General features: G+C 36.4%; 4 protein-coding genes across 4 annotated transcripts; 3 read left to right on the top strand and 1 right to left on the bottom strand.

The window, feature by feature from the left end:
• The first annotated feature begins 511 nt into the window (after positions 1 to 511).
• LOC132033203 (phenylcoumaran benzylic ether reductase TP7) lies at positions 512 to 2,755 on the top strand. The gene is made up of 5 exons (XM_059423102.1): positions 512 to 782; positions 896 to 1,030; positions 1,694 to 1,937; positions 2,098 to 2,301; positions 2,393 to 2,755. The coding sequence occupies exons 1-5, from the start codon at positions 600 to 602 to the stop codon at positions 2,557 to 2,559; spliced, it is 933 nt and encodes a 310-aa protein (XP_059279085.1). The 5' UTR covers positions 512 to 599; the 3' UTR covers positions 2,560 to 2,755.
• A 4,202-nt stretch (positions 2,756 to 6,957) lies between these two features.
• LOC132033202 (gamma carbonic anhydrase 2, mitochondrial-like) lies at positions 6,958 to 12,960 on the top strand. Its single transcript, XM_059423101.1, has 5 exons — positions 6,958 to 7,162; positions 9,483 to 9,626; positions 10,999 to 11,124; positions 11,194 to 11,345; positions 12,222 to 12,960. The coding sequence occupies exons 1-5, from the start codon at positions 7,048 to 7,050 to the stop codon at positions 12,504 to 12,506; spliced, it is 822 nt and encodes a 273-aa protein (XP_059279084.1). The 5' UTR covers positions 6,958 to 7,047; the 3' UTR covers positions 12,507 to 12,960.
• Positions 12,961 to 16,965: 4,005 nt separating this feature from the next.
• LOC132033201 (uncharacterized) lies at positions 16,966 to 21,068 on the top strand. Its single transcript, XM_059423100.1, has 8 exons — positions 16,966 to 17,116; positions 18,429 to 18,692; positions 18,779 to 18,850; positions 18,949 to 18,987; positions 19,226 to 19,333; positions 19,555 to 19,652; positions 19,754 to 19,865; positions 20,361 to 21,068. Exons 1-8 carry the CDS (start codon positions 16,967 to 16,969, stop codon positions 20,631 to 20,633), a joined length of 1,116 nt encoding a protein of 371 aa, XP_059279083.1. The 5' UTR covers position 16,966; the 3' UTR covers positions 20,634 to 21,068.
• Positions 21,069 to 22,030: 962 nt separating this feature from the next.
• LOC132033199 (proteasome subunit alpha type-1-A-like) lies at positions 22,031 to 27,032 on the bottom strand. The gene is made up of 2 exons (XM_059423099.1): positions 26,555 to 27,032; positions 22,031 to 22,709 (listed from the first exon to the last, which is right to left on the bottom strand). The coding sequence occupies exons 1-2, from the start codon at positions 26,903 to 26,905 to the stop codon at positions 22,236 to 22,238; spliced, it is 825 nt and encodes a 274-aa protein (XP_059279082.1). The 5' UTR covers positions 26,906 to 27,032; the 3' UTR covers positions 22,031 to 22,235.
• Positions 27,033 to 27,926: the final 894 nt, after the last annotated feature.

Here is a 27,926-nt window from a genome sequence, read left to right as displayed (position 1 = left end):
TTCAAAATCAAAATGTCATATTTGATTTTATCCTTCATTTCCTTTCTTTCGGCTTCGGGCCACTCACATTTTCAACCCAAAGATAAAGCATATTTGAATTTCTCTTTCATTTCCTTTCTTTCGAGCCACTCACATTTTCAACCCAAAAAAAAAAGGGTCGAAAATCATGGTTTAGTGGCGTCTTTTAATAGTGCTCTAGATGTGATCACATTCACATATTTCCCATTTCTCACGCCATCTCTCTATGTCAACGTAACTTCAATAAATTTCAAGTGCTTTACAGGAAATGCCTATAACCTGCATTCATCCTCATATCAGGCTTTATTCATTTCTAAGGTACAATGCAGTGATTTACATGCATTACCAAATTGGCAATTCCATATATGACCTTTTACCTAACCTAGTGGGTAGTTTCTCCTCAAAGGAAGTTAGTTAGACGGTTAGTTGGAACACTGAGGTCATTTTGGTAATTACAGCTCCCTACCTCAGTGTATAAAAATGATGTTACCTCACCATACTTGATACTCCCAACACAACCAAATTCTTGAGGAAGGCTCTTTAAAATTCTGCACCACACTCAAATTTTTAACTTTGATCAAATGGCTGAGACAAGCAAAGTTCTGATCATTGGAGGAACTGGCTATATTGGAAAATTTGTAGTGGAAGCAAGTGCAAAATCTGGACACCCCACTTTTGCTTTGGTTAGAGAAAGCACAGTTTCTGACCCTGTTAAGGGTAAAATTGTTGAGAATTTCAAGAATTTGGGTGTCACAATTATTAATGTACGTACAAATGGTGCATTCTTTAATTTCCTTTTATGCAAACAAAAATAAGAAAAAGGATTGAGATAAATTGTGCATATAAGTATAGTATTTAATTTTCTTGTTTTGAACAGGGTGATTTGTATGATCATGAGAGCTTAGTGAAGGCTATGAAGCAAGTGGATGTAGTGATATCAACAGTGGGTTCGATGCAATTGGCAGATCAAGTTAAGATCATTGCTGCTATCAAAGAAGCTGGCAATATTAAGGTTAATTGCTTCATATTTTTCATTATTTGAGTATCCATTTAGCATGAGTAGTCTGTCATTTCTATCTGTACTTTTGGTTTCCCCTCCGCTGTTCTGTACCCACATTGGGCCTACACTCCGTATAATGCCCATTTAAGGGGAAGCCCTCCCTGGCGAGCTCGAACCCGAACCCGAGACCTCTGGTTAAGGATGGAGGGATCTTATCTATTTGTTAGTTCTTATTGATAGTACTTTGTCGTGTGAGAATCTTGATAACTACAGTAATTGTTGAGAAAATTCTTGAATTTATAGATCACATTTGAATTAGAGAACCTGGATTAATATCAAAGGGACCTCAAATCTATGTTGTTCGGACTCTTCAATAATGTCCACAAGTGTGTGTCGAATCCTCCAAAAGTAGTACATTTTGGAGGATCCAACACGAAAGAGTCGATTCTCAAATTAAGGGAGTATTAGTCTCGTTGATTTAACACATAAAACGAGTTGGATTACTAACTGTTAACGTGCCCCTACTGGAACATCTTGATCTGCATAGCCATGTGTATGACAGAAGTATGCAGCAAGTTCGCGTAAATGCCTCAAATAATGTCACTAGAGGATCTGAAAATGATTTAGATAATAATATTCACAGAGCTAAATTATCTTATACTTAAATAATTTCAGAGATTCTTACCTTCGGAGTTTGGTATGGATGTCGATAACTTGAATGCTGTGGAGCCAGCAAAATCTACATTTGCTGTGAAAGTCCAAATCCGCAGAGCTATTGAGGCTGAAGGAATTCCCTATACTTATGTCGCATGCAACTATTTTGCTGGTTATTTCTTACCAACTTTGGCCCAGCCAGGAGCCACTGCTCCTCCTCCACCCAGAGACAAAGTCATCATTCCCGGAGATGGAAATGTTAAAGGTACCTGGAAAAAAATCCCTCATCCCTTTTTGAAATTGCCATACGGGACAACAGGACAAGTTCATGACTAATATTTATTTTTATTTTTTTTATTTTTATTTTGAGAATCTAAATGTCTCGTCTTTTGACTACTTTTTTCTGCTTTGTTCTATTTGTACAGCTGTGTTCAATGAAGAACATGATATTGGCACCTATACCATTAAGGCTGTTGATGATCTGAGAACGCTGAACAAGACCCTTTACATCAAGCCTCCCAAGAACACCTTATCGTTCAACGAGCTTGTGGCTATATGGGAGAAATTGATTGGTAAAACTCTCGAGAAAGTCTACGTTCCAGAGGAGCAAATTCTCAAGGACATCCAGAGTCAGTAAACTTTATCATTCGTCTTAGTTAAGACTGTTTCTTTTGATTTAGCGTTGGTAATCCTGACATTGTATGTTGTGTACTGTTGCAGCATCTCCAATGCCAATCAATATCATACTAGCAATCAACCACGCAACATTTGTGAAGGGTGATCAAACCAATTTTGAGATCGAGCCATCGTTTGGGTTTGAGGCCTCGGAACTTTATCCAGATGTCAAGTACACCACTGTGGAGGAGTACCTTGGTCACTTTGTCTAAATTTTACATGTTTGATGTCTCCGATCAGTCGAATAAATTGTTAGATGATGAGTGTTGTCAGCTATTCTGCGTGGAACTAGGAGTGTGTGTTAACTGTGTCATCAGAGACATGTTGAATAGTATGTTTAAAGTCTGTTTTTACCACCCGTAATGAGTACTATAATGGAACTACAGAAAATGGAAGATGTTTCGTGTCTTTTTTGCTTTTGCTGTTTATATATGATGCTCACTTATTCAATTTTCTCTAGTTTTCTTATGAGTTCAGATAGCGTATGGAACATAATCAACGGACTGTTTGCCCTAAAATCTAAAGAATTCAAACTAACGCATCCAACTTTCAGTTCCCACTCGTTCATAAAATTCACCATATATTTTCCATTTTGTTTACTAACCCTTCATTCAGAATGATTCAGAGCAGGGGAGGACCGGATCTTCCTCTTGCCACCTATCCCTGTCATTTATTCCGTTAGAAAATGACCGTTAGGAATCTATGTAATAGTATCCCAATCGAATAGCTGATGAGCTGATACATAGGGATTGAAGAATATTGTCAATTTGGTGAAAATGATGAAATGGGTGAGTTATTGCCCTGCCATTATCTTTCATGCTTTGGTCATACTACAGGAAGTTCCTCTGCTTTTTCCCTACTAGTTAGGTGAACCTTCCAACTTTACCTAACTTTTCTTAGGAAGAATATGCTTCATCAATCTAGAATGGATGATGAATCCTTTCTTAAGTAGAGTAAACCTTTCTTGTTACTCAAACTTCATCAATCCACATTGCCATTATTATTACATGGGAATGAAAGTTCAAATGAAAAAGAAGTTGAACAAAAAAAGAAAAGAATTAACCAATTGCTTCTGTACTTTAATAAATGGAATTGTTGCTGTACCCTCCGTAGATATATTCACAAATCATTCATGTCCATCCAACCCCTGCCAAAATAATGCAAGGACCACCCTGTCTCAATGCCCAAGAGGGGCTGCCTTAACAATTTGGAAAGGGGCACTCAATTTCTTGAACCAAAATGGAGTCCTCACTTTTCAATGGCCTCATGTACACCTTATAAACTATTACACCTTATAAACTATGTTGCTCGAATTCTCCGTAAATGTCACCATATGTATCGATCCTCTAAAAATCCACTACTTTTCAAAGAATCTAACAAAGGCGCAACAACATTTTTGAAGTATCCGAACAACATAGCTTATGAGTAATAGCTTAACAACATTCACTACAAGAAAATAGTTAATTTCCGACGGAAATTCCCGATGGACTCTAGCCAGAATTTGCCTAGTTGGTAACGTTTCCGGTAGCTTTTCTGACAGGAAACCCTTATCGGCGAGCCAAATTCCGAGGGGATATCCGTCGGGAATTAGCGATTTTCTGGTAGTGATTTTCATCTCCCTAACCTCGTTGTCCCAGTGTCGGGGCTGGCCAAGTCCCCAACACCGGTGCTAATGGTGGTACCGCCGCGACAAGTGCCCGCCTTGGCAACAACCCCATCACTTTGCCATCCTCCAGTCTCTCCTTAGGGTCACCTGCAAAAAGAGAGATCAGTAACTTCAAACTTGATAAGACTATATGTCTAGCAAGTGATGTAACATTCTAACAATATTCTTACTTGTGTGTTTGATAACAAAAAACTCCCCATTGGCTTTTGCAGTAGCTGATAAACGGACTAGGACAGGGCTAACAATGGTGAGAACAGCCCAAAAGAATAAAATCAAGATAATTGTTCTTCCACTCATTTGAGAGAGAATATTCAGAAAGTCATTGGAGGAAGGATTTTATGTAGTAACAAAACTATGTAGTCGTTAGGTACTGCAAGAAGACCCTGTAATTACTTAGCTGGCCATGTTTTATGAACTAATCACGTTGATGATACTAAAGTATTCCAAACTACTACGAATAATGCCCAATTTGACGTGTATGATAAGTATAAATAAACCCCATTTGTAATAAAAGCCAGATAAGTACCATATAGCATATGTGATGATAACATTGTCATTTTTTCAGTTGTTAGGAAGTTGTTACATCAATTGGGTTTATGATTATGTATTCACATGAAATATCTTCGAAATTTACACCTTCAAATAAGCATTAAACTCATATTGAGAGAGCTATTCAAGTTTCCTTTTTTTTCTGCTTTAAAATATGTTTAATATATTTCAAATTAACACATATTTATGTTAGTTAAAATTTAATGAGAATTGAGCTGCAAACAACTTTGACCCGATAGCACAGGTTGTATGGACTTCTATATGAACCACCGAGAAGCAAATCTGCACAAGACCAAATAAAAAAGGCGGCCCAGTGTTGCATTTTCACATGACTCCCATTATGAACAGTAGCAGTATACATGCACCGGGTTGGTTCGGATTTTTCAATTATCAAATCAAATCAACTGCATCGGGTTTTAAAATTTATAAACCAAACCAAACCAACAAAAGTCGGGTTTTCCAAGTTCGGGTTTTCTCGGTTTTTTTTGGTTGCTCGGGTTTTTCGGGTTTATTCGGTAAAGTCTTCATACTAAACAGATAACTTGTACTTCAAATATTTCTTTAGTCATAGTAAGATACGGCTATCTAATTAAGATATGTTTTAAGAAAATAACACAAATGTGAGATGAGAGATGACATTGTCCTAAAATATTCTACAAAAAAAAAAATGAAATCGCATAAAATAAAATGATCATAATCTAAAAGTACTAAGTCATGTTATAATAAATCTTGCTAATTTATAAGGCATATAGAAAATAATCATAATCTAAAAGTACTAAGTCATATTAAAATAAGTAAGGCTAATACTTATTAATTACATGGCTAAATATTAAAGAAAAAATAAAATTAAGTTATATATTTTCACTGTCTAAACCATAAAACTAAATAATACATATCCAAAATTATTGTCATTCCTAATGTTAGAATTGAATTTCTTTTGTTAGCATTAGTATTGATTTGATTTTTTGTCTGGTTTTATTTAAGTTATTAACATCTAAATTTATAAAACTTATTGACCATTCAAAATTCAAAGTCCAAGCTTGAAATAATACGTTAAAAGACAAAGAAAATTTTAAGAAATATTTATAAATAACATTATAAATAGATTTTTTTATGTATAAAATATTTATTAAACTTTATATATGTAATGTCGGTTCGGTTTGGTTCGGTTTGACTTTTTTTTTAGTTAAAACCAAACCAAATCAATGTGTGGTTGGGTTTTTCTTTTTAAAACCAAACCAAGTCAAACCAAACCACTAGTCGGGTTTTTTTCTCGATTTGATTCGGATTGTCGGTTTGGTACGGTTTGTCGGTTTCCTTTGTACACCCCTATGAACAGGATCCATAGATTGGTCGGATCACACATAGGGCCTATTTTATGGGGTCTTACTTTACATATTTGAAAGAGGCTATTTTTATGGCTTAAATCCATAACCTTTTATTGCATGGCGACAACTCTTACACTAGTGCTAAAGCACCCTTGTGCGTAAAAAAACATTGGCGGTCAATCGAAACAACTTTAGCTTCTATGCCGTTGAATTATTTCGCCTGAAATCCATCTGCACGACTTTAGCTTCTAAATCATTTGCAACAATGGTCAAGTTGGGGTTACAATGGCTGAGGTAATCTTACGATAGAGTAAAATGGTGACAGGGGAAAATGATAAGATGAAAGTGTGACTTAGATCGTTTAATATAATGATTTTTGTTTGAAATGTTGGTGCGTTCTCTTTGTGAATGTCATCGGGATGATTGATGAAGTGACGGTAGTCTTCAAGCGATGCTTTTGAGAGTTGAGAGAATTAGTTGTTAGTACAATCTTTAGAGTGATGGTGCATGGTAACCGAGATTCACAAAGTTTAGGGGCAAATTTAGCCCTTTTGCCTTGTGAAAAATGCCTACATGTTGGAAAACTTATATTTTGATAGTAAAATAGAGCATGCTTGGACCAATATTGTAATGGTATGGTATATTTGTACCCCCCCTTTCAAACTTTGGATGGATGACAAAGTTGGACTAATCCCCGCCCAAATTTATGTGACACTTTTCGTTTTTTGAGAGACAAATTGACTAATCTTTAGAGTCAATTTGAATTAAATCAACTCAATATATTAAAATTGAAACTTAGTTATGAAAAAACTATACTGTAAGTTGCAATTTCGTCTCAGGTCATTATGGTTAAAATTATTGATCAAAGTATACATAGCTGGAATCTCAAAGTGTCACATAAATTGCAACAAATGAAATATTTTACAGAGTTAATGACATATTTGGACCTTAAACCTTAAAAATTGCTAAATATGCCCTCTATAAAAAAAAAGTCGAAAAAATAGAAGAAAATTTGATACCAAATTTGCCCTTAGGAGGCCCTAGGGATGTGGGTGGGTAATCGCCATTCTGCCCTACCCCCATGACTCAGTGGAAAGCCTTCATTTCTCACCAGTCGTCTCTCTTGTGTGTAGCAACTGATCAGAAAGAAAGAAAGAATGGGAACGGTAGGGAAAGCAATATACTCCCTTGGAGCCATCGTTCGTAAGACCGGTCAAGCCCTTGATCGCGTTGGCAATCTCCTTCAAGGCAGCTCCCACATAGAGGAACACCGTACGTAATATTCCCATTAACCCTAGATCTAATCTGCGATTTCGCTGCATCTATCTTTGTTTATCTTATTGCATTTCTACTATTCTGTGTTTGGAAAAAAATAAATATGGTAGATTTTGGTTAGAACATCTGATTTTCAGTGTGAGGTCATTAAATTGCTCCTAATTTTAATAAATTATGCGTTACTGTCTCTCGGAAACAGCCTTTCTACCTCCATGAGGCAGGGGTCCCCAGACCCCACTTTGTGGGATTTCATTGGGTATGTTGTTGTTGTTCCTAACTTTAATAAATTGGCATTGTTAGGAATTACATTACCGATTTTCTACATTAACCAAAAAAAAAAAAATTGTAAATCCCAACTTTTATATGGAAAAAAATCTAGTCGAAGAAACACTGTGTGACTCCTCGCATAGTGCGAGTAGTATTCTTCTTGAGACTGTAAAAACTGAAAAGCTGTCTTGCAGTTCTCATGTCTTCTTCGGGTCAGTTCCTAAAATTGTCTTTGGAATGGGTGTTCAGCGCTTATGAAGTCATGCTTTAGGAAAGAGAATCGGAAAAGGCATTTTGGAGTGGGTTCTAATGCGTATCCATGCCCTAATGCTTATTCGAATTCTATTTTCTCTAGTTTTAGTTTAACTGATGCTAAGCGTAAATGAAGTACAAGCGAACGAAAGATGTAATATGTAAGGAGTGTCTTTGTAAAGCATCAGAAATGCAGGTGATTGCCTTGAAGGCTGGTATCCTAAAAGATAGCACCACTTGCGCTTATAAGAGTGGTGCTATCTTTTATCAATGCAGGGAAGCTGTTAAATGTCGGTAGAATTAGCTACTTTCTTTAAAAACCTGTCTGTTTAACGACATAAACTCACCCTATTCTAGCTGCATATTAAGCAGATTTTCAAGGACTACTGGTGCTTAGACTTTAGCCAGTTTGTATGCCCACCAAGAACTTTGCTGATTCAAATATCTGTTCCTAGAAATGGAGGAAGGATCACAAAGGTGGTCTTAAGTTGTCCCACATCTGTTGTGGGATGTGGAGTTGGTTTGTTATATGGTTTTTCTTATCTCATAATCTAGCTTTTGGGATTGAGTGAAACCCAAAATCCATTTCTTATCATGGTGTCAAAGGTTCCCATCCCAATTTTTAGTTTACCCGATGTTAGGCCCCCATATTATTGTAGGATGTGGAATTGGTCTCCCTATATGATTTTGGGGAATCCACACCTCATGAACTAACTTTTAGGGTTGAGTTAGGTCCAAGGTCCATTTCTTAGCCGTTGGTGGTTGATTTTACTAGGACCTGAAGTGGAAATTTTGGTGCGGGTTCTTGCTAGCCTCCACTATAACTTGAGAACTTTATTGCCATTCTAGTTGCTGCATTCTCTCTTCTAAAACACATAATATGCGTACTAAGGAGAGGGATGTGATTTATAATATGACGAACTATCCACTTTATTGTCACTAACCAGTAGTCCACAACCTTCAATGCGCCTCTATCTCCAGGTCTCATTTATAGTTTTCCTCGTAGTTTAGAGCCCTATTCTCTTACCTGTTTATATTTGAAGGGGCCAAAAAAACATAGTGTTGCATATTCTATATTTCCCAACTCCCAAGCTGGTTTCCACAAAAATGAAAAATAAAAAAGAAATCTCCCAATCTGGTTTCGCCCCCCTTCCCCTCCAAGGAAATAAAAAGAATCTCCAAAGGTCCACAGCAAAGCAGTTCTTGGTATCTGGTTAACCATTTGATGCTAACCTATATGTAGGAGCAATTTGGCTAATTAAGCAGAAAATGTACATCCAGGTAACCTTAAAAAGATTGCATTATATTGACAAATGCATGAAGACGGAAGACAGACAATCTGAGGGTCACGTAATGTTGACTAAAAGGTCAACCCCTCGTTAATTGTATGCATACCAGAGAAGTATCTTGACACTTTTTGTTCTTCAGATGTTCTGAAAAGATCGACCTGTAGACTGTTGATATCTGTTGAGTGCTGATAATAGCAGTGTTATGTACTCTGATCTTACAATACTCGTGTCTGTTTAGTATCAGATGCTAGTGTGTATGAACTCGTGGTAAGTCATAGTTAAACATAGTTGATGCATTATTTTCATATTTATTCATTTCTCATATGAATTGCTCCAGTTATGCCTCACTGATTGTTCATGCAACAATTCTCATATGCCTTCTCAAACACCCTCACTCTCATTAAAAAAAGAAAAGAAATAATATGTATGTTATTTAGCTGTAATTAGACTCCTTTTGAGTGATTAAATTTTGGTCTTATGCTTGGTTAGTTACACCTTCTATGTTTCAGTGTCTAGGCATCGGACTCTTATGAACATATTTGATAAAGCTCCAGTGGTGGATAAGGATGTCTTTGTAGCTCCAGGTGCCTCGGTCATCGGAGATGTCACTGTCGGGCGCAATTCATCGATTTGGTATGGATGTGTGCTAAGAGGTAGGTATTTTATCGTAACATTGTCATTGTTGGATGGTGCGTTCAATTGTTAACATCCTTTTGAATTTTTGTTGTGGGGGATAAAGACCCCCATTCTAGTGCATAAAAAATTGAAGTTGGTATGGTGCATGCTACCCATTAGAAAATAAGAGTTAATTTTTTGTTGCTCACTGGCCTTCTATATTCTTTCCTTAATTCCTGCATATGACAGTTAACATAGGGTACTGAAGCTTCCCTATGTGCAATACTTAATGATTAGTGTAGCTCCTAATTTAAAACAAACTATTTGAAAATTGATCAGCGAATGAATGTTATTTTGGGGGCTTCTTGGAAGTTGGAACTTGAACAATTTCATGTCCGAGTTACTAGTTTCGGATCATAAAACCCACTTCCTGAAGATCCTTTCCTTCTCTTTGTAATCGAACATTAATTGCAACGGTTCAATGGACGGCTCATTGGTATGTTCCAAAAGAATGATTTGAAAATTCTTTAACTTTAAATTTCTTAGTTTACATGTTCTTAGAGCCATAGAAATGTCATGGGATAATTCAGACCACAAGTTTTAAGGCTACTTTTAGTATGTGCCGAAGGTGTTTCGCCCATTCAAACATCACCATATAAAATGAAATGGAAGGAGTATTACATTTTGTTTGTCTACAAAATGGAAGCTGAGAGTGTTCTGACAATTCTACCTTTCATGCTTGGAGAATTGGACAATACGCTTTAGTGAAATCTTCTTTTGTATATAATATCTGGAGCAAATATCTTCTCCTCCTTCCTTCTCCCTGATATAATATTCTTTTCAACTCCTACAAGTAGGAGGAACTTTGAATAAATGCATGAAGTACCATTTATATAATTTTGTTTCAAATTTTACGTAAGGTAAAGCCCTGTGTTACACATGTATATGTTGAGTGTGTTAGTACATATACCTTTTCTCTAATCGCATAAACAATCAACAAATATGTGAGGTGTGGAAGGGTTATTCACGTCCCCGTCCAACCTGTTTGGGGAAAATTTTCATTTCTCATACTGTCATATGTGACCCATTTCGACACGTCGGCTTCCCCTTCTCATATTTGAGGTCTCACAACTAATCACTTAGGCAGAATTCAACTTTTATTTCGAGTTTTTTTTTTTTTTTGTGTCTATTCCTCTTCTCCGTCGCTTTTTCCCTTTCAAGTATCACGAAATATGATTCTCGGTGGGGGTTTTGGGTGGGGGGGGGGGGGGGGGGGGGGGGAGGAGGTTCAATAGTTAATGATATCGCCAACAACTTCAGCATCTGTTTGTGTGTAGTGATTGTAATCGGCAAGAAATTTTCCAGATTTGCATGCAATATTTTCAATTTTATGTGCCTTCTCTTTTACAGGTGATGTTAATAACATCAGTATTGGATGTGGTACCAATATACAAGACAACTCCCTTGTTCATGTGGCCAAATCAAATATAAGTCAAAAGGTGCTTCCCACCATTATAGGGAACAATGTCACTGTTGGTAAGCATTCAAGTCAACCTTAGCATCAGTTGTCTTGGTTTTATGGATAGTGACTTAAGCTATCTGTAGGTCATAGTGCTGTTGTACATGGCTGCACCATTGAGGATGAGGCCTTTATTGGTATGGGAGCCACACTGCTTGATGGTGTCCATGTAGAGAAACATGCCATGGTTGCTGCAGGAGCCCTTGTGAGACAGAACACAAGGATCCCCTCCGGAGAGGTATGGTATCCACTAGTCCCCTCATCACCAGTGATTTCCTTACAGTAAGTTCACTGTTTAAAAGATGTGGTAGAGGCATTGCTAAAATGCCTTGGGTGGGTGAAACTCCACTGAGGTGTTCTACTCTTTCCATGAGGCATATACCTATGGACTTTCTCTTTCTTTGGTGGGATTCACAGGATGCGTGAGAGAAGCAAAGATATCGAAGATATGATTGGATCTTGTCTTTATTAGATACTGCATTGGGCAAGACTATATTATCATATAGGAACTTGCCCTTATCTATCTGTTCTTGATTGCAATTAGGACTTTAAATTTCCGGGTTCATCACTGCTGTACAGCAAAGTTATAATCTATTTTGTCCCGAAAGAAAGAAAGTGGGTGAAGAAAGCGGCGTCTTGTGGATTACACTTGAGAATTGTTTGATCGCCTGTATTATTGCAAAATCTGCTTGCTATGTCATTCTGTTTTTGTTGCTTGCTATGCTATTTTGAATAGGCCAGATACAACAGTGTTGCTTATATGTTGCAAAGTCATAAGTAATGTGAATATGAGACTGAAACTTTGACAGTATGCTGATTGCCAACTTATGGCTTACTGACTGGTCTACATTTTCCTGTAAATTTTGACTTATCCAACTGTCTTAATTATGTACTATGATTGGAGTGCAAAGGAGGTTTTAAGACTGTCCAGTCTTTGATAAGTCTACCAAGCTACATCTTTTGTTCTCATTCCATTCTAAATCCTTATGGTGATGAGCTGGATTCCACATTCAGCTCAAAGCAACGTCATGCTTGGCTTCTTCTGCAAATAGTTATGATTCAACGGACTTACGTCTGCTCGCACCATCTAATCGTGAATCTCTATATGACACAGGTATGGGCAGGCAATCCAGCTAAGTTTCTGAGGAAGCTAACTGATGAAGAGATAGCCTTCATTGCCCAGTCGGCAACCAATTACTGTAACCTTGCTCGTGTTCATGCAGCTGAGAATTCCAAGTCCTTTGATGAAATTGAATTTGAAAAGATGCTTCGTAAGAAGTATGCCAAAAAAGATGAGGAATATGATTCTATGATTGGTGTTGTCCGTGAAACACCTGCCGAGCTTGTACTTCCTGATAATATTCTCCCTGAAAAGGCTGCAAAGAGTGTCGTCCAATGAGATTTGTGCCCAGGCAACTCTCCTTTTTGCTTTCCAGAGATTTATTTTACCCCGTGAGCATCTGTATGGGATAATCATGGATATTGGTTGTTGCCCTTCCAAATAATACCAAACTTGTTGGGTAGCATCGCTATGTCAGTGCTTGTAGTTAAGACTTTTGCCTCCGGTTTCCCAGGTACTTCTTCAGCTTGGAAAAGGAACTTAATTACGCTCAGAAGCCATATGCATTTGGTGCTTGTAACTCAGAAATCGTTTTCATAGATGAAATTGCTAAATTGTACTTGGAATAACATAAGACATTGACAGCACATTCCAAAATTACTTCTTAGCAGTTGAAGCATTTCTGTTGGCAATGCCATTCTTGTGGACTTTCCTAATCAGATGGAATAGTGCTATAACTTAAACGACTTTAATTGTGTTTGATTCTGATAAAGAGTATCATTTGGATAGCAAATTTCTATCCTGCACGAAATTCTCTTCATCTTTTTGATATTCTTCAAACCCTTCTACTGTTTGAGATTCCTCCTAATGGCCATGCTATGACCTTCTAAGCTGTTAAATACTCAATATTTTATGGAGATCTAAGACTAAGTAGCACATTGCATGTGGGAAAATCAGTAACCTAGGCCTGAGGCATGGTAGCTGTGGAAATCCCAATATAATATGCATACAGTATCTTTTTCCATAATAATGTATTGTATAGAAATATTAGAGAGCTAAAGATGATTGGCTGATTTGAATCTGAAGAGCCAAAAGATGAGCCAATTCCCCGTAAATTCAGCTTGTCTTTTTGTGTTTTAAAACGACAAAAAGGGAGTCTGTAGTTCAATCATTGTCATTTCTATACGAGTGATATGGAATCTGTTGAATTGTTTGGTTTTGAATGGAATCATCTTGGTCATGAATCTCTCTCTTTACCATTCGGCGCATACTTGAGTTTCACTTTCTCTATTGAGGCCTTACACAAAAAATATATTTTCGTGATTTGAATATTGTAAGGGGTCCATAGAAGATTCCTTTTGGATTACTTTTTCTTTCACAGAAGTGGTCCACTGACTCGAGATATGTTTTCCGAGCGTAAAATTTGGTCTTCTTTTGCAAGTGCATACGTAATTTTCTACACCTTTGACAGTGGGATCTTAAACTGGAGCGGAACTATAATTCTACTTACGGGTTCAAAGAAATTAGTAGCTTTAGCTTAGACACTGTGTTTGTGTTTAAATAAATTCACTTAATATGTATAAATAATTTATCTAAAAATTTTAATAAGTTGTCTTTTCTAGAATTCAGAATTCATAAATTCAAAATCTGGCTTTAGCTCTGCTCTTAAAATGTAGCAAGGACAACTAGAGTTTAGAGAGGATTAGACACACGTCAAGGGTCGGAACTTCAGGCAATCTGCAGATAGAAGGTTGGTATCTAAGTGGAGGGAACATAGAGATGTGAGTCATTGTCCACCAAGTTTTGAACTATGAGCCACTGTTCTCGGGATTTTCAAAACAACATACCCAATGTAATTTCACAAGTGAGGTCTGGGGAGGGTAGGATGTACGCAGAAAAAAAAATTAACTATGAGGCAATGTTGATCATCTTCCTTACATGCCTTAGACCATCTATGATCTTCCAAACTTCCAAATTTGGATAGTGGAAATCAGCTGCAGTTTTTATACTGTGAACGTCATAGCATCATGTGCAGGATGAGTCGTTTTATAACTCTTCTACCATTTAACACTCGGATCCCCAGTATATCCACTCTAAAATTCATTTTTGTGATTTTTTGGGTGGGGGGACGGGATCATTAATAATGTGAGCAGAAGAAAGTATGAGATAAGAGAGATTTGTTGATATTGGAATCTTGCAATAGTTGATTGATGAGAGAATATTTTTAAAATTGAAACTCTGCACTTAAGTGATGTAAGATGAAATTGCAATTTCCTATAATATCCGCCTTAAAATACGTTAAATGCAACTCAACCAAATGTACATTTTTCTTTACTTTGTTTATGCTTCTCTCTCAGTCAATTCATTTAGACAGGAAAAAGACAGAGACAGAGAGAGAACTACGAGCTGTGTACCAAAAGTGGGTGTAAAATCAAATTTATCAATTTGGACAAAAGAATCAATCAAATGGGAGCTTTCAAATTTGAGTAAAAAGAAAGATTGTACAAATAAAGAACTATTATTGAGAGGTAGACAAAATCTGAGGGAAGAGCACGAGTTTAGATACGTTTCTGTAAAAAGCCATATGAATAATGATGATCAAAATCCACAAATGTTTCTAACAAAATTGATAAGTGAAATTTATTTTTATTTATAGTAGAAAAAGACAACCAGCAAATATCTAGTGGTCTATGTCTCTACTTTTTAGTGTTGTCATATCTTACGTGGATTAGATTGTTTTTTCTAGATATTTACAAAAAGAGATTTTTTTTTTAATTAAAAAGTAAAAAGATGAGACATCATTTGTTCCATCTTCCTGCACGAGTAGCGGAAAATTATAGAGTACTTCAGTTGGTTGTTGATTAATGTAAAGTATGGGAGAAAAAAATGAAGGATTTACGCAAATTCTTTTGTAAGACAGAAATTATAGTAATTGATGGCTCTTCTAATCCGCCAAAATGGAATACTTTGAAGTGTATCAAAATTCAAATTTTTTTTGTCAGATTAATAAACTTACGACCATTGAATAAATTTGGTTGACGAACATAGTTTATGCTCCACTAATGTTGGAACTTGTTGAGCATTTGACAGACTCACACCATCCTATTTTAAATAGGATTTTATCCAAGCGAATAGAAAATTTAAATTTGATAGGTTTAATGTTTTAAATTTAAGCGTGAAACACTGTACTTTTGAAATTGTGAGTTTAGAACTTAAAATTTCAATAAATTTTAATAATGTCTTACATATTATTTATATTCCATTTTGAAAACACTTGTTTCAGTTGAACTTAATGAAATACAGTTATATCTATCCCTGTCCACATAAATAATGATACGACTCCAGTTCCAACCCACAACATTTTTCCTGTCCATACAATTTTGAATTTCGTGGCTAACGATTTAGGAGGTACGAAATTCATAATTCTTATATTGTTAATTTCATTTGGAACAAAAATATCTATTGGCAAGATAAAAGTTCCTATTTCCTTGTTTAGTAAGAGAGGGGTTAAGTTAAAGTGGAAGAATAAGTATATCTTCACGTCTGTTTTATCAATCTATTAAAACTGGATGAAAATGAGGAGATATATCTTCTTTTTTACTTTAGTTCTCACCCAATAATTACGAGTAAATCATCATTATTTTCCTAGAAAAATGAACTCTCTAGTTATTTTACCAAGCAATGTTGACAAGAAAAGATAACAAGTCTAACTTCTTAGAAATCATAAATTTTAATACCAATCAATGCCACAAAATTCCTTAAATTCGTAATGATCATTAGTCAATAGAATGTCATATTAGCTACCGAAAAATATAAGAAATACAGTTGCACCATTTGAAATATCTTAATTTTATATTATCTTACACTATGAAGTTTGAAGTATTCATGCCCTTGCCATCAGCAAATTGACTTGTAGCTAGCGCTGATTCTAACAGAGCTCTAATATGAAATATAGTGAAGGATAATTTTGGACCATAATCAAAAGTGTAGGATAAATTTAAACCTTTGTCCTATAAGAATTTAACATATTGAATTCATTCAAACCACGTTTGAGTTCAATTAAAGTTACGAACAAATTCCAGACAATTGCGGACAATAAAAGTATGAACAATCCTAAACTATAGCGGAATGTGAAACTAAAATATTTCATAAAATAAAGGATTTAATTTGAATCTCTATATCAAAGAATTACTCATGAGCCTAACAATAACTTCATGTGACAATAGAGTTGATTAGTCAAACATAGACTGAAGTTAACTACTCCCCGTCCATTTAATCTTTTTCACATCTCTTAAAGAAACAACGACTCCTTAAGAAAATAGATATATTAACTAAACTTGCCATATTTAAATGATATCATAGAAAATTGGAGTAATTTAAAAGACTTCTTAGGTATATATAAGTAATCTAAAAAAAAAAAAAAAAAAAAATCATAACTTTTTTTGAACCAAAATATTAGGTATATATAAATAATGACAAATCTAAAAAATTAAAGTTAATTCATAATTTATTTTGAACCAAAATACAAAAAACGTGGACACTATTGTAAACCGATGGAGTACAATTATTCAAGAATCCGGTGAGAAACACTGTAGCTCAACAATTTACAAAATTATTTTGTCGCATAAAAGTAAAGAAAATAAAATTAAAAAAATCAAGTGGACAAGTAGTGAACAGTGTGCTGTAAAGGAGAGAGGGGCAGCTATAAATTGGAAGATACAGAGAGAGAGTTAAACACGGGAAAAGGGTGGGAAGAAATATCCCATTAGGGAAAATCTTACTAATTTCCTCGGGGAATTATGGGAGTTGGAATTCGAGGAGGCAGCAATCAGGAGAGTGAAGCACCGGTGGTACTTGGACTTCAACCGTTTGCGTTAGTAGACCATATTGCTAAGGTTGATTGGTCTCTTCTCTCCCAAATTCCTGGCGAACGTGGTGGCTCTTTCCCTGTCAGTACTTCATTTACCTCTTCTTTTTATTTTATTTCTCAATTTTCCTGTTTCTTGATTCCCAATTACATATACTTCATAAGAATGGTTCTTGATTGTTTGTGATCTCTAAGTTTTGGGTTTTGTCATGATTTCACCAAAAAAAAAAAAAAAGTTTGTATACAGCCAATTGCTACAAAAATTAGATCTTTAAATCCAGTGTCACTTTAACTAAAGTATATGCATAGTTTTCAGCTAACTCTTTGTTTTAGTTCCCTTTTTTGCTCTGATTCTGTTGGTCCTTGGATCCTGTGATTCTCTCTATGTGTGTATATGTTTTTGCATGTGTGTGTTTATTTAATTATCCTATTTTTAGGGGATAGGTAGTTTGGTAGCTGGGTGTGATTGTTGTTGCTACAAGTTATATAGTGCTTTATAAGTTCATTGGGATAGCATTAGGATTTAGGAAGATGTTCAAAAATCCAAACAGAACAAGCTAGTGCAATAGCAAAATCCAGTGTATCAGTAAAGAGACAGCTAAAGAGAGAATGATACAGACAAGAACGAACCTTTTTGCCGAGGAGGATTTGATGTATCACAGAATCTAAGAAGCAGCTAATAGGTGAGATGATCTCATCTTTTCTGTATATTAGGGGGTTTAGTCTTTGTGGTTCTAGACGGTTTCTGCACCCGTGTCGGATCCTTCAAAATATGCACTACTTTCGGAGGATCGGACACGCACCCATATACACTTTTGGAGAGTCCGAACAACATTGGAATTGAACATTATAAGTTGATAGTTGATTTCATAACCTTTTGACGTTTCCTACTACGATCAGTCTGAGACTGAAAACTAGTGAATTTGGCTCGCATTTGATACTGTGGACTTTAGGATTGGACTTAGAGGAGGTTTTGCTTGAGTAGATAAAATGCATTGTACATTTGGTTCATAAACTTCCCTTTTCTCTAATCTATGTTGGTTTCATTTGTTAAAAGATTATGTTGATCTTACCCTTCACTCCACCTATGTTCAAACGGTTCCGAGCCCGGATATAGGAAGAAATCAGTAATAAAATAGTCTTAAACTATGATATCTGAGTGCTGAATTCATTGGGATGTGAAAGCTGATTTGATATATAGGATTGGTATAACTGACCATTGAGACGTAGTTGGTTGGCTTATCTTGTGTAACTGGCAGCTAGGAGAGGCATAATGTTTATAAGTAAAAATGTATGTCAAAATATAATAACCGTGAAATATTATGTTTGCTACGAATGTCTCTACTTGTTATAAACAAGACTCTGATTCATTTAGTCTCCTTTGTTAACTGAAGGTTGCAGTTGGAGAGTTGAAGCATATACTCGACGAGCTTAACGCACATAGCCTTCCTTCTACTGACAATGAATCTCTATTGAAGACCATAGCTGGAGGTAGTGTTGCAAATACAATTAGAGGTTTGGCTGCTGGCTTTGGGATTAGTTGCGGGATTATTGGGGCATGTGGCAATGATGAAGAAGGTGAACTATTTATGAGCAACATGGGTTTTCACAAAGTGGATATCTCAAGATTGAGATTGAAGAATGGAACTACAGCTCAGGTGAACACATTGGTTAGACATTAGGATTCTGTATATATATCTAGATGATTCTCGGGTTTTTAAAACTGTGTTACTGTGATATACAGTGTGTTTGTCTGGTTGACGAAGTTGGCAATCGTACCATGCGTCCCTGTCTGTCTGGCTCTGTGAAAGTTCAGGTGCTTTCCACTTTCATCTATAGTCATAGTCAGTGGTGGCTAATGATTCTAATGACGAAGTGACCTTACGCTTATCTTATTATTTCCTTGCTTATCAGGCAGATGAACTGAAAAGAGAGGACTTCAAAGGTTCCAAGGTGAGGGTTCATTATTTGATATTTTAACCTCTTATCTCTTCTCCATCATTTTCTATACCATTAGATACTTTAATGTTGTATTTGTGGCCAGTAACAAGTAGAGTTGTCTGATCCATTTATGAAATCATTTTAATTTCTACCACAAACTTACCTTTCCTGTTATTTCTAGCTGGAGTACAATTCTGGAGAATTTGTAGCATTGAAAATTTCTTCACTATATGTCTTTATTTTGTTACAGTGGTTGGTACTGAGATATGCCATACTGAATGTAGAAGTTATTAAGGCGGCCATCAAAATAGCAAAGGAAGAAGGCCTTTTTGTTTCGCTAGATCTAGCTAGCTTCGAGGTAATTGTTCGCATAGGCTACATTATTAGAAGTTTGGCATCTCATTATTTGCTTTGAGCTTTTTAAGCGGAAACAGTTACCTGTCTTCTAATTGATACAAAGATCTTATTTCGTTCTCTGTATTGGAGCGATCCTAGAAAAGAATTTCATAAGATAAGAACTGTTGAAATATGTTTGATCTGTGTTATCGATGCCTTTCTGTTATTCTTAATATATGGCAGATGGTGAGGAAGTTTAAATCACCTCTGATTGAATTATTGGAGTCTGGAAACATAGACCTTTGCTTTGCAAATGAGGATGAAGCAACTGAGCTGCTAAGGTGATTATTCGTCTTAGGGTTAAAAATGAGAAATTATGTTTATTGTGTTGATGTGAAGTTCATGCAAATGACGGTCTATGTCTTTTCAACATTTGGTGCAGGGGTGAAGACAATCCAAATCCTGAGGCAGCACTTGAATTTCTGGCTAAACATTGCAAGTGGGCTGTTGTAACCTTGGCCCAAAAAGGATGCATTGCCAAACATGAGAAAGAGGTATCTCTTATCCTTCCAACCCGCAGTTCATCTTTAAAACAAAAAGATTTAAATCGAACCCCTTGTTCTTGATGTACATAATATTGAAGGTCGGTAGTTGTATGCCCCAACTTGGTGGTTCTTGTCATTCTTATAGTACGCTACTGGCACTTTAAATATTCCCCTCCATTTCACTTTAATTTTTTTTTTTTTTAACGTGTGGTTTTAAACATGCCACGACATTTTTGTGTCTATAAAATCGCCATTGAAGATAAAATTGGAGACTTAAAAGTAATTTTTTTTTTCTAACATTTTGTTACCATTATCAAAAAAAAAAAAAAAAAAGTAATTTTTTCTAAATATAGGTGTCATTCTTTTTGGAATAGACTAAAAAGGAAAGAGTGTCACATATAATGGGATAGGAGGAGTAACACTTTTCTCGCTGATGATTATACAATCTTAACTTAGTGTATGCTATTACAGTAATAAAGATGAAGTATTATTTTGGTTTTTCAGTTTGTCCGTGTTCCAGCAATTGGCGAGGCAAAAGTAACTGATGCTACAGGTGCAGGAGATCTGTTTGCATGTGGGTTTTTGTATGGATTGGTAAAGGGACTGTCACTGGAGGAATGTTGCCGGGTGGGTTCTTGCAGCGGTGGGTCTGTGATTCGATCTCTTGGGGGTGAAGTAACCCCTGAAAACTGGCAATGGATGTACAAACAAATGCAGACCAACGGTCTCTCCATTCCAGAGCCAAGCAAATCCTCTGTTGCGAGTCTTCTGACATAGAACCGTGATTTTGTTCCGTTGTCAAGAGGTTTCTTCTACCTATCAGCTGAAATCCTCCCAATTCTACTTCCCTACCCCCCTCCCCCCAAACTCAAAAGAGAAAAAAAGACGAGGGAAGAAAAAAGGGGGGAAAAAAAGAGCAGCGCTGTGTTTTTTAAGTGCCTACTCCTGCTATTTGACTTCTCGTGAAGAAATGTTGAACGTAAAAGTTGATATTATTTAATCTAGATCTCCATCTTAATTCAGGTGTCAAGATTCAGTTTTATATTCAATGCCTTGAAACTTGCCATACTGCAGATAATCAAAGCTGTTACCCCTTGTTCCCGCTTTTTGATTTGTAACTCCTAATCGAACCTTGTTTCACATCCTCAGTAGCCAGCATATGTATTATACCCTTTCCCATAACAAGCTATAAAGAATGATGTTATGGTAGAACCTGTGGTTCTCTGTGATTCTAGTGGACGGATTTCTTGTTTCTTCGTACAGTTCATTTAACAATTTATACAACATGAGATATATACGCGTTACCACATGAAATAGGAAGAGATTTATGTTGAAGTCTCTACATAAACAACAAGGGAAAGAACCTGCGAAGATTAATAGATCATGTTCATCGAAAACCTACACAGAATCACTTGCTCGCTAAACTTTTGGAAAAAGCTCAGCAACCCCACCAAGTAGGTCATGCATTGCATCTGGAGTTGATAACGAGAAATCATTAGCAGAAGTAGCCCAGGTTGATGTTACAAAGTTCATAGTTGGACAGTTCTGGGTGAAGATTGAGAACCCAAATATAGAACTAGCACCTCTTCATTTGTTATAAAATTAAACAATAATTTTTACGTGTCACATCAAGATTTACTTAAATTGGAAAAACATTAGAGCTAATTTAATTAATTTAAGGTATTGCGGAACAAGCTCCTTTGTGCTAATTTACTAGACTATAGCGAAATTTGTAATCAACTGCATTAGCTTCGAATATCATGAAAACAAATTACTATTAACAAAGATCATGTAAAACTTCAAGTGGTCTGTCAGCTTATAGGGTACCACAAAGAGGTAACGACCAAGTCTCAAAAAAACACTAGTTATCTTTTTATATATAACCTCCTCAAACTTATGAAATAAACTTAACGATATTTTTTCATTCAATCATAGTTGTAAGTTCCCCTCACCTCAAAACCTTTATAGTTTAATCGGAACCATTACTGCAAGCAACTGTCCTCCCTAGTCTTGCCCGAATTAGGCCAAGAAAGAGAGTGTACTGTTGATTTGATCAGCTGCTTGGAGCTATAGAGAAGCAGGAAGGTCATGTTGTCATTTCATCAACAGTTTCTGAGGGAAGAAAATGAACTTTGAGTAACAAAGAAATACACAACGGAGGGGAGAGAGAGAGATCCAACCCAACAAAGTCGCTTAAAATGTCTATAGTTCAAATCTCAGAAGCATGAGTTTTAAAGTGTTTGGACCATAGTAAAGCATGATTGCATAATAAAACATCCAAGCAGAAATATTACCCATTGTGCCACACAAAATCTCAACATTTTAGGAAGAAATCTCTTAATATGAAAGAAGTGAGGCCTAAAGAAAGACATAACGTCATCATATATCCATTGGGGCAGCTCCTTCAGCAGCAGGGGCAGCACCCTCTTCAGGTGCTGCTGGTTCATCACTCGCAGCTTGATCCGGGACTTCGGCAGGAGCCTCCTCACCAGCTATCTCAAATTCATTGATCAATGCTTGTATGGTTTCCTTGTCCAGTGTATGGAAAGCCTCTCCTACTCCTACCACAGCTACCGTGCAGTTGGAGCTTGTTAATTTTTCTCCTTGCAAAGTTTCCCTCAGTGCAAAGAGTGCGTCCTTAAGCAGGCTTTCACGAGAAGAATCCATGAAAGTCTCAAACCTACGTTCCAAGTAGGTTTTTGCAGCTTGTGACCGAGATCCAATGGCAAAAGCTTGATACTCGAAGTAGTTACCACTAGGACAATTGTAGTAAAGGTGAGCACCAGACTCATCCAGTCCACCAACAAGCAAGCCAACACCATAAGGCCGTTTCCACGATCGCTGAGTGCAAACCTGACATAAAAGCAACTGTTAAGATGATGAAGCGCAAAAATAGGCATCGCCTTTTTGAATCAGATGGTTAGCCTAGTATATTTTGGTTGATCAAGTAAAACTGTAAAAGTACTTTCATTCATAAACATGGCCAAACTGGTTGTATACAAGGGGTACACCAAACGGGTAGAGAATTCAAAAAGATGGTTAGCCTCATATTCCAATATAAACATTTGTTGCATTAATAGATCATCCAGAGAAATAGAGGGAAACAGTATATTTAGCTCAATATCCACCAGGACACAACAAAGGACCCAAAAGAATTATTCTTTCTTTACTTTTTCCCCATGCCAGGCTCTACATGTGTCGTTTGGAGGTGACTGGTTCACCGTCACACGCATCCTATACGTGAAGAACTAAAACAACTTTGTAGGCGTTTCTCTTTCTATTATGGAACAGAACTGTTCGAACATGAAGCATACCACCCATCATCTAAGAGCCGACCTCTACTTTTTCCTTCCATAAAAACATTTTGGGACAAATTATAATAAGTCCGATATCAGACACCAAGCAGTTGGTGAACCTATCAACAAATACCCAACAAATTGTGCAGAAGTAAAGATTCAGCCTGCTTATCAAAATAAACCATATGCTTTCTTGAGAAGAACTAACTAAGATGTTGCGGCATGCTCCTTAGATTTATGGATTCGCAGGGACCTCAGGCCCTACTTAGTTGTCTGACAATGAGAAAGGCTAATTTATACTAGTAAGACCTCAGACAGAGTAAACTTGAGGTAACTATATCCGAATCATTAAAGCAGAAAGAACATGGCAATAGTGGGTCTACCATCAAGGCATGTCCTCAATGACTTAAATGAAAGAATGCCCTTAATTTTCATTGAATTTCTACAGTGACAAAGTCAGGACACTCTAGTTTTAACAGTTACTGAAACACATCTTTTTTCTTTTTTGATAATGTAAAATTTATAGATACTGGAACACGTCTTATAACCCAAAAGCCTAAGAATATATCACCACAAAATGGGCCTATTATACCATGGACTGGCCACAAAACTTATTTACTGGGTGCATGTTTACACTTTCCTCTACATCTATGGGAGATTTCTACCATTTAAAAGGAACTAAGTACAATTTTCAGAATCCTTAGAAGTCAAAAGTATGAGAAATTGCTGTCAAATATAACCACTGCAAAGCCTACTTGGACACATTCACCAACAGTTAGCAATAAAAAAGATTTGAAGGAATGCCTGCGACGATAAAATCCTGTAGCTAACGTGATCATAAGTTAAGGCTGTACTTCAAACATTATAATGCAAATCCCTCGCCTTACTTCCCAAAAAAAGAAAAGCATAATTTTCCAGTCTGGTTAGCTCTAATGTGTGATACTTTGTGATAAGACCAGTAAATGTAAGGAAGCATATGCTAGGCACCCCATTCAATTAGTGCGAATTATATTCTGCTTTGTTATGAGAAGGTTTAGAGTGGTGACTTATCCTAAACACTTCAAAACAGTGCTAACTATTACCACTAAACTACACATAGCAGCACCTCACATCCTACCATGGTCCCTTTTTATATGGTATCGTATTTCCTAAACACCACATTGATATCTGACATGAAAATCCAAGAATATATACCCAATTTTACTCCACATAAAGGGGCATGTAACTTGAAAATTCTAAAGGTGCACTCTGGAGCATGTCCATGTAGTAATAATTTACCAAGATGCAGGAACAGATTAAAGCACCTCATTTGTTTTTTCGTTTTTGATCAAGCAGATTAAAGCAACTCATTTGTAAAGTGGAAAAAGGGAGCGGGGGTTATTTGGACAACCCTGGCTACAGTTTGATTATGATAGATGCTTCTCTGGAAAATGATAAATGCTTATGAAATCTGTTAAAGGCGCACAGTGTTCTCTGATAGTAAAATAGAAGGGTAACTTGCTCCAAATATATCCCAAGGAAAAAGCCTTAGAACCTGTCAAGCTTTAAATATGCAGCATTTTTTCTTGATAAATCTTATATATGTAACAAACTGTATGCAACTTATATATAACAAACTGTATGCAACTCTTTTTTTTTTTGGATGACATGGGAACCCGCAGCCGCTACCCTTCGGGTGCGCACAGGGTAAACCCAGCTTCTGTGCAATAGCTCGCAAACCACACAGAAGAGGTAACCCGCACTAGGCAAGCCCGGTGCGACGAGCTCGACCCAGAAGGCAAATCCCCTACTGTCGTAGGCAGGGGGTTTCGAACTTGAGACCTCCATTAGGAAAGCCCCATGCTCAACCAACTGAGCCACCCTTGCGGGTTAAACTGTATGCAACTCTTTTATCGCGCCGAGTTTCAAACTATCTTATGGAATTTGACAAGTGAAAAACAAAGCAGCCATTTTTCTAAGAAAGCACAAGAGCAGTTACAACAAGAAACTCCGACTCGAGTCCATGGAGCAATAAAGGCATTCAAGCTACTCCCCAACTGTCCCATAGTCATTTGCTGAAAAACTTGTCCACCATTTCAGCAATGATATAAGAGAACTAATTTTTTAGGGAGTTTGAAGCATTCTAGGATAATGCTTAACTCAGGTAGAAGAAATGAAGATCTTGCACATAGGCAACCAACTGATTTTGCAAACTAAGGTAGTGGAGCTCTAATTTTTTTTTTCTCTTGGGAACACCAGATTGAAGGAAACCTCACGCAGAAGGTGGTTAAGAAAAACTTACACATTTTTAATCTTCTTACAGTTTCAACTCCATCACTTAATAGTTAATATACCTAAAGAGCAGTACTGAGTACACAAGTTTACCTAAAAGATGAACAGAAATGATCAAAAAACTGTCATGCTTAACCATTTTAGTTTCATCATTTAACAGCATAGAGTCGATGGCAATTGGGGGAAATGAAGGAAACAAGGAATAATCTTTTAACAGAACCCCCTCTCCTCCTAGAGGTAAAGCCATCTCGAGCAAGGGCGCTCAAAAAATTACTTAGTAATCTTTTGCAATGTATACATACAATATGTTGAATCCCCTTAGCTTTTTCATGTGTTTAACTTTTTATATTTTAACTCCCCTTGGTAAAACTCCTCTTCCCCCCCCCCCCCCCCCACAAACCACCCACCAAAACCAAACCAACACACACACTAAAAAAAAAAAAAAAAGCTTTCCACGATGTGTTGCCAAATTACAACAACATACAGTGTGATCCCACAAGTGCGGTCTAGAGAGGGTAGGATGTACGCAGACCTTACCCCTATCTTTGTGGGGCAATGAGGTTGTTTCCAAAAGACCCTCAGCTCAAAAGGAAAAAAAAAAAATATATATATATATATATATATATATATATATATATATGACAGCAAAATCGCAAGATACAAAGCAAATGCACAATAGATAAAATAATACACATCGAAGCATAAAAAACTATGCAATTACCCTAATCCTTGACCTCCACACCTTCCTAATTGTTCATTAGAAATAAATGAGTGAGAAACTAATTGCAGGATCACTAGCATTCGTGTTACCAAATCCAATTGATCCTTCTACCAAGTGAAACGGAATGTTCTCAATCCAAAGTACTCGCTCCATCGATTTGTTTGTCTTACTTTCCTTTTTAATCTGTTTCAAAAAGAATGCCTGTTTCTCTTTTCTTGCAACTCTTTAATTCTAACTTTTCACATTGATTCAGAAGTCTACATATCTTTAGTTTAAGACACAAGATTCAAAAGTTTTCTTTACTCACGAATTGAAACGGAAGGAGTAAAACCCTAACCACCCGTCAATTTCAACAAGGATTCATTTCATCAGCAAATAGCAAATACAAATTAGGGTTTGAAGCAAAGTACCTGAGCTTTATCAGCAAGTTGAACAACAAGCCTGCCGACAGGTAAGGGAGACTCATAAGAATAAGCATAATTAATACACTCAGTCCTCATATACCGTGAAAGTACACGTCCATCAGCTGTTAATCCAGCAATAGCAACACCAATATGGTCATCAACTTTAAAGATCTTTTTCTGATGTGATGATAGTTCAGAATTAGCCTTGTTTACGCACGCCAGTATCACGTGTGTTTTAGATCGAAGACCTATTGCTGCTGAACCTTGTTTTACTGCTTCCATTGCGTATTCTACTTGAAATAGTCTTCCTGCTGGTGACCATGTTGTTACATCGGTATCGTACTGGTTTCTGAACATTGTGTGAGTGTTTGTTTAGGGATCGAAAACGATGTCGTTTGTTTTTTTTGGAGGTTTGTGTTTTTGTTTCTCTTCCCTTTAATGGAGTTGTGGGAGAGTGAAGGATTTGAGCTATAACTTTTCTTTTTCTTCAAGGCAAGAGTGAAGAGATGGGCTTTCTTCTTGCACTTTTTGTCATTCAAATGGGCTGGTCTATTGATAGGGGTCATTTGCACTTTTGGCCCTATTTTTGTGCTGGTCTTTCATTTTGAAGGGAAAAAATTAAAGACCAGCCCATTTGAAAGACAAAAATTAAAGACCAGTCCATTTGAAGGACAAACGGTGCAATTACTTCTTAATTTTTGTCCCTCAATATAAATAACTTTTTCACCGGGTATAAGTTTATATTTTCGCATCACAATATCCCACAAGTTATGTCTTGTGCCCTTAAAAGAACTTATGCGCCCTAGGCATAAGTTCAATTTTGAAGGATAAAAATGAAAGACCAACCCATTTGAAGGACAATACGTGCAATTTCTTCTAAGCTTTGTCCTTCTAGTCTTTAACTTTTGTCCTTTAGCAATCGAATTTATGCAATATAACTTATGAAATATTATGAACGAAAATATAAATTCATGTCCATGAAAATTTTTATGAACATTGTGTTTACGAAGTGTTATCTAATCTAAAACGATGTCGTTTTGTGGAGCTGGAATCAGATACTTTGCGCTAAGGTTATGTGTTTATGTTTTTCTAACCTTTAATGGAGTTGGGAGAGTGAAAGCTTTGAGCTACCTTTTCTTTTTCTACAAGGCAGAGTGAAGAGATGTGCATAAATTTTTACTCATTGTAACTTCTTTTAAGGCTTAATTATTAATATTAACTATCCTTTTATTTAATTATATTTAGTAGCTAATTAATTTTTCTAAGTTACAATTGGTAGCTATATCAAAAATACATACCCAAATACATATATTTTTCTCTATTCCCACTCACTACCCATTTCACATTTTTCATTTCTCAAAACCCTAAAAAACTTTCT

Source organism: Lycium ferocissimum, chromosome 10 (assembly GCF_029784015.1).
Source record: "Lycium ferocissimum isolate CSIRO_LF1 chromosome 10, AGI_CSIRO_Lferr_CH_V1, whole genome shotgun sequence".
NCBI classification, from domain to species: Eukaryota; Viridiplantae; Streptophyta; class Magnoliopsida; order Solanales; family Solanaceae; genus Lycium; species Lycium ferocissimum.
This window is presented reverse-complemented; position numbering and strand designations above follow the sequence as displayed.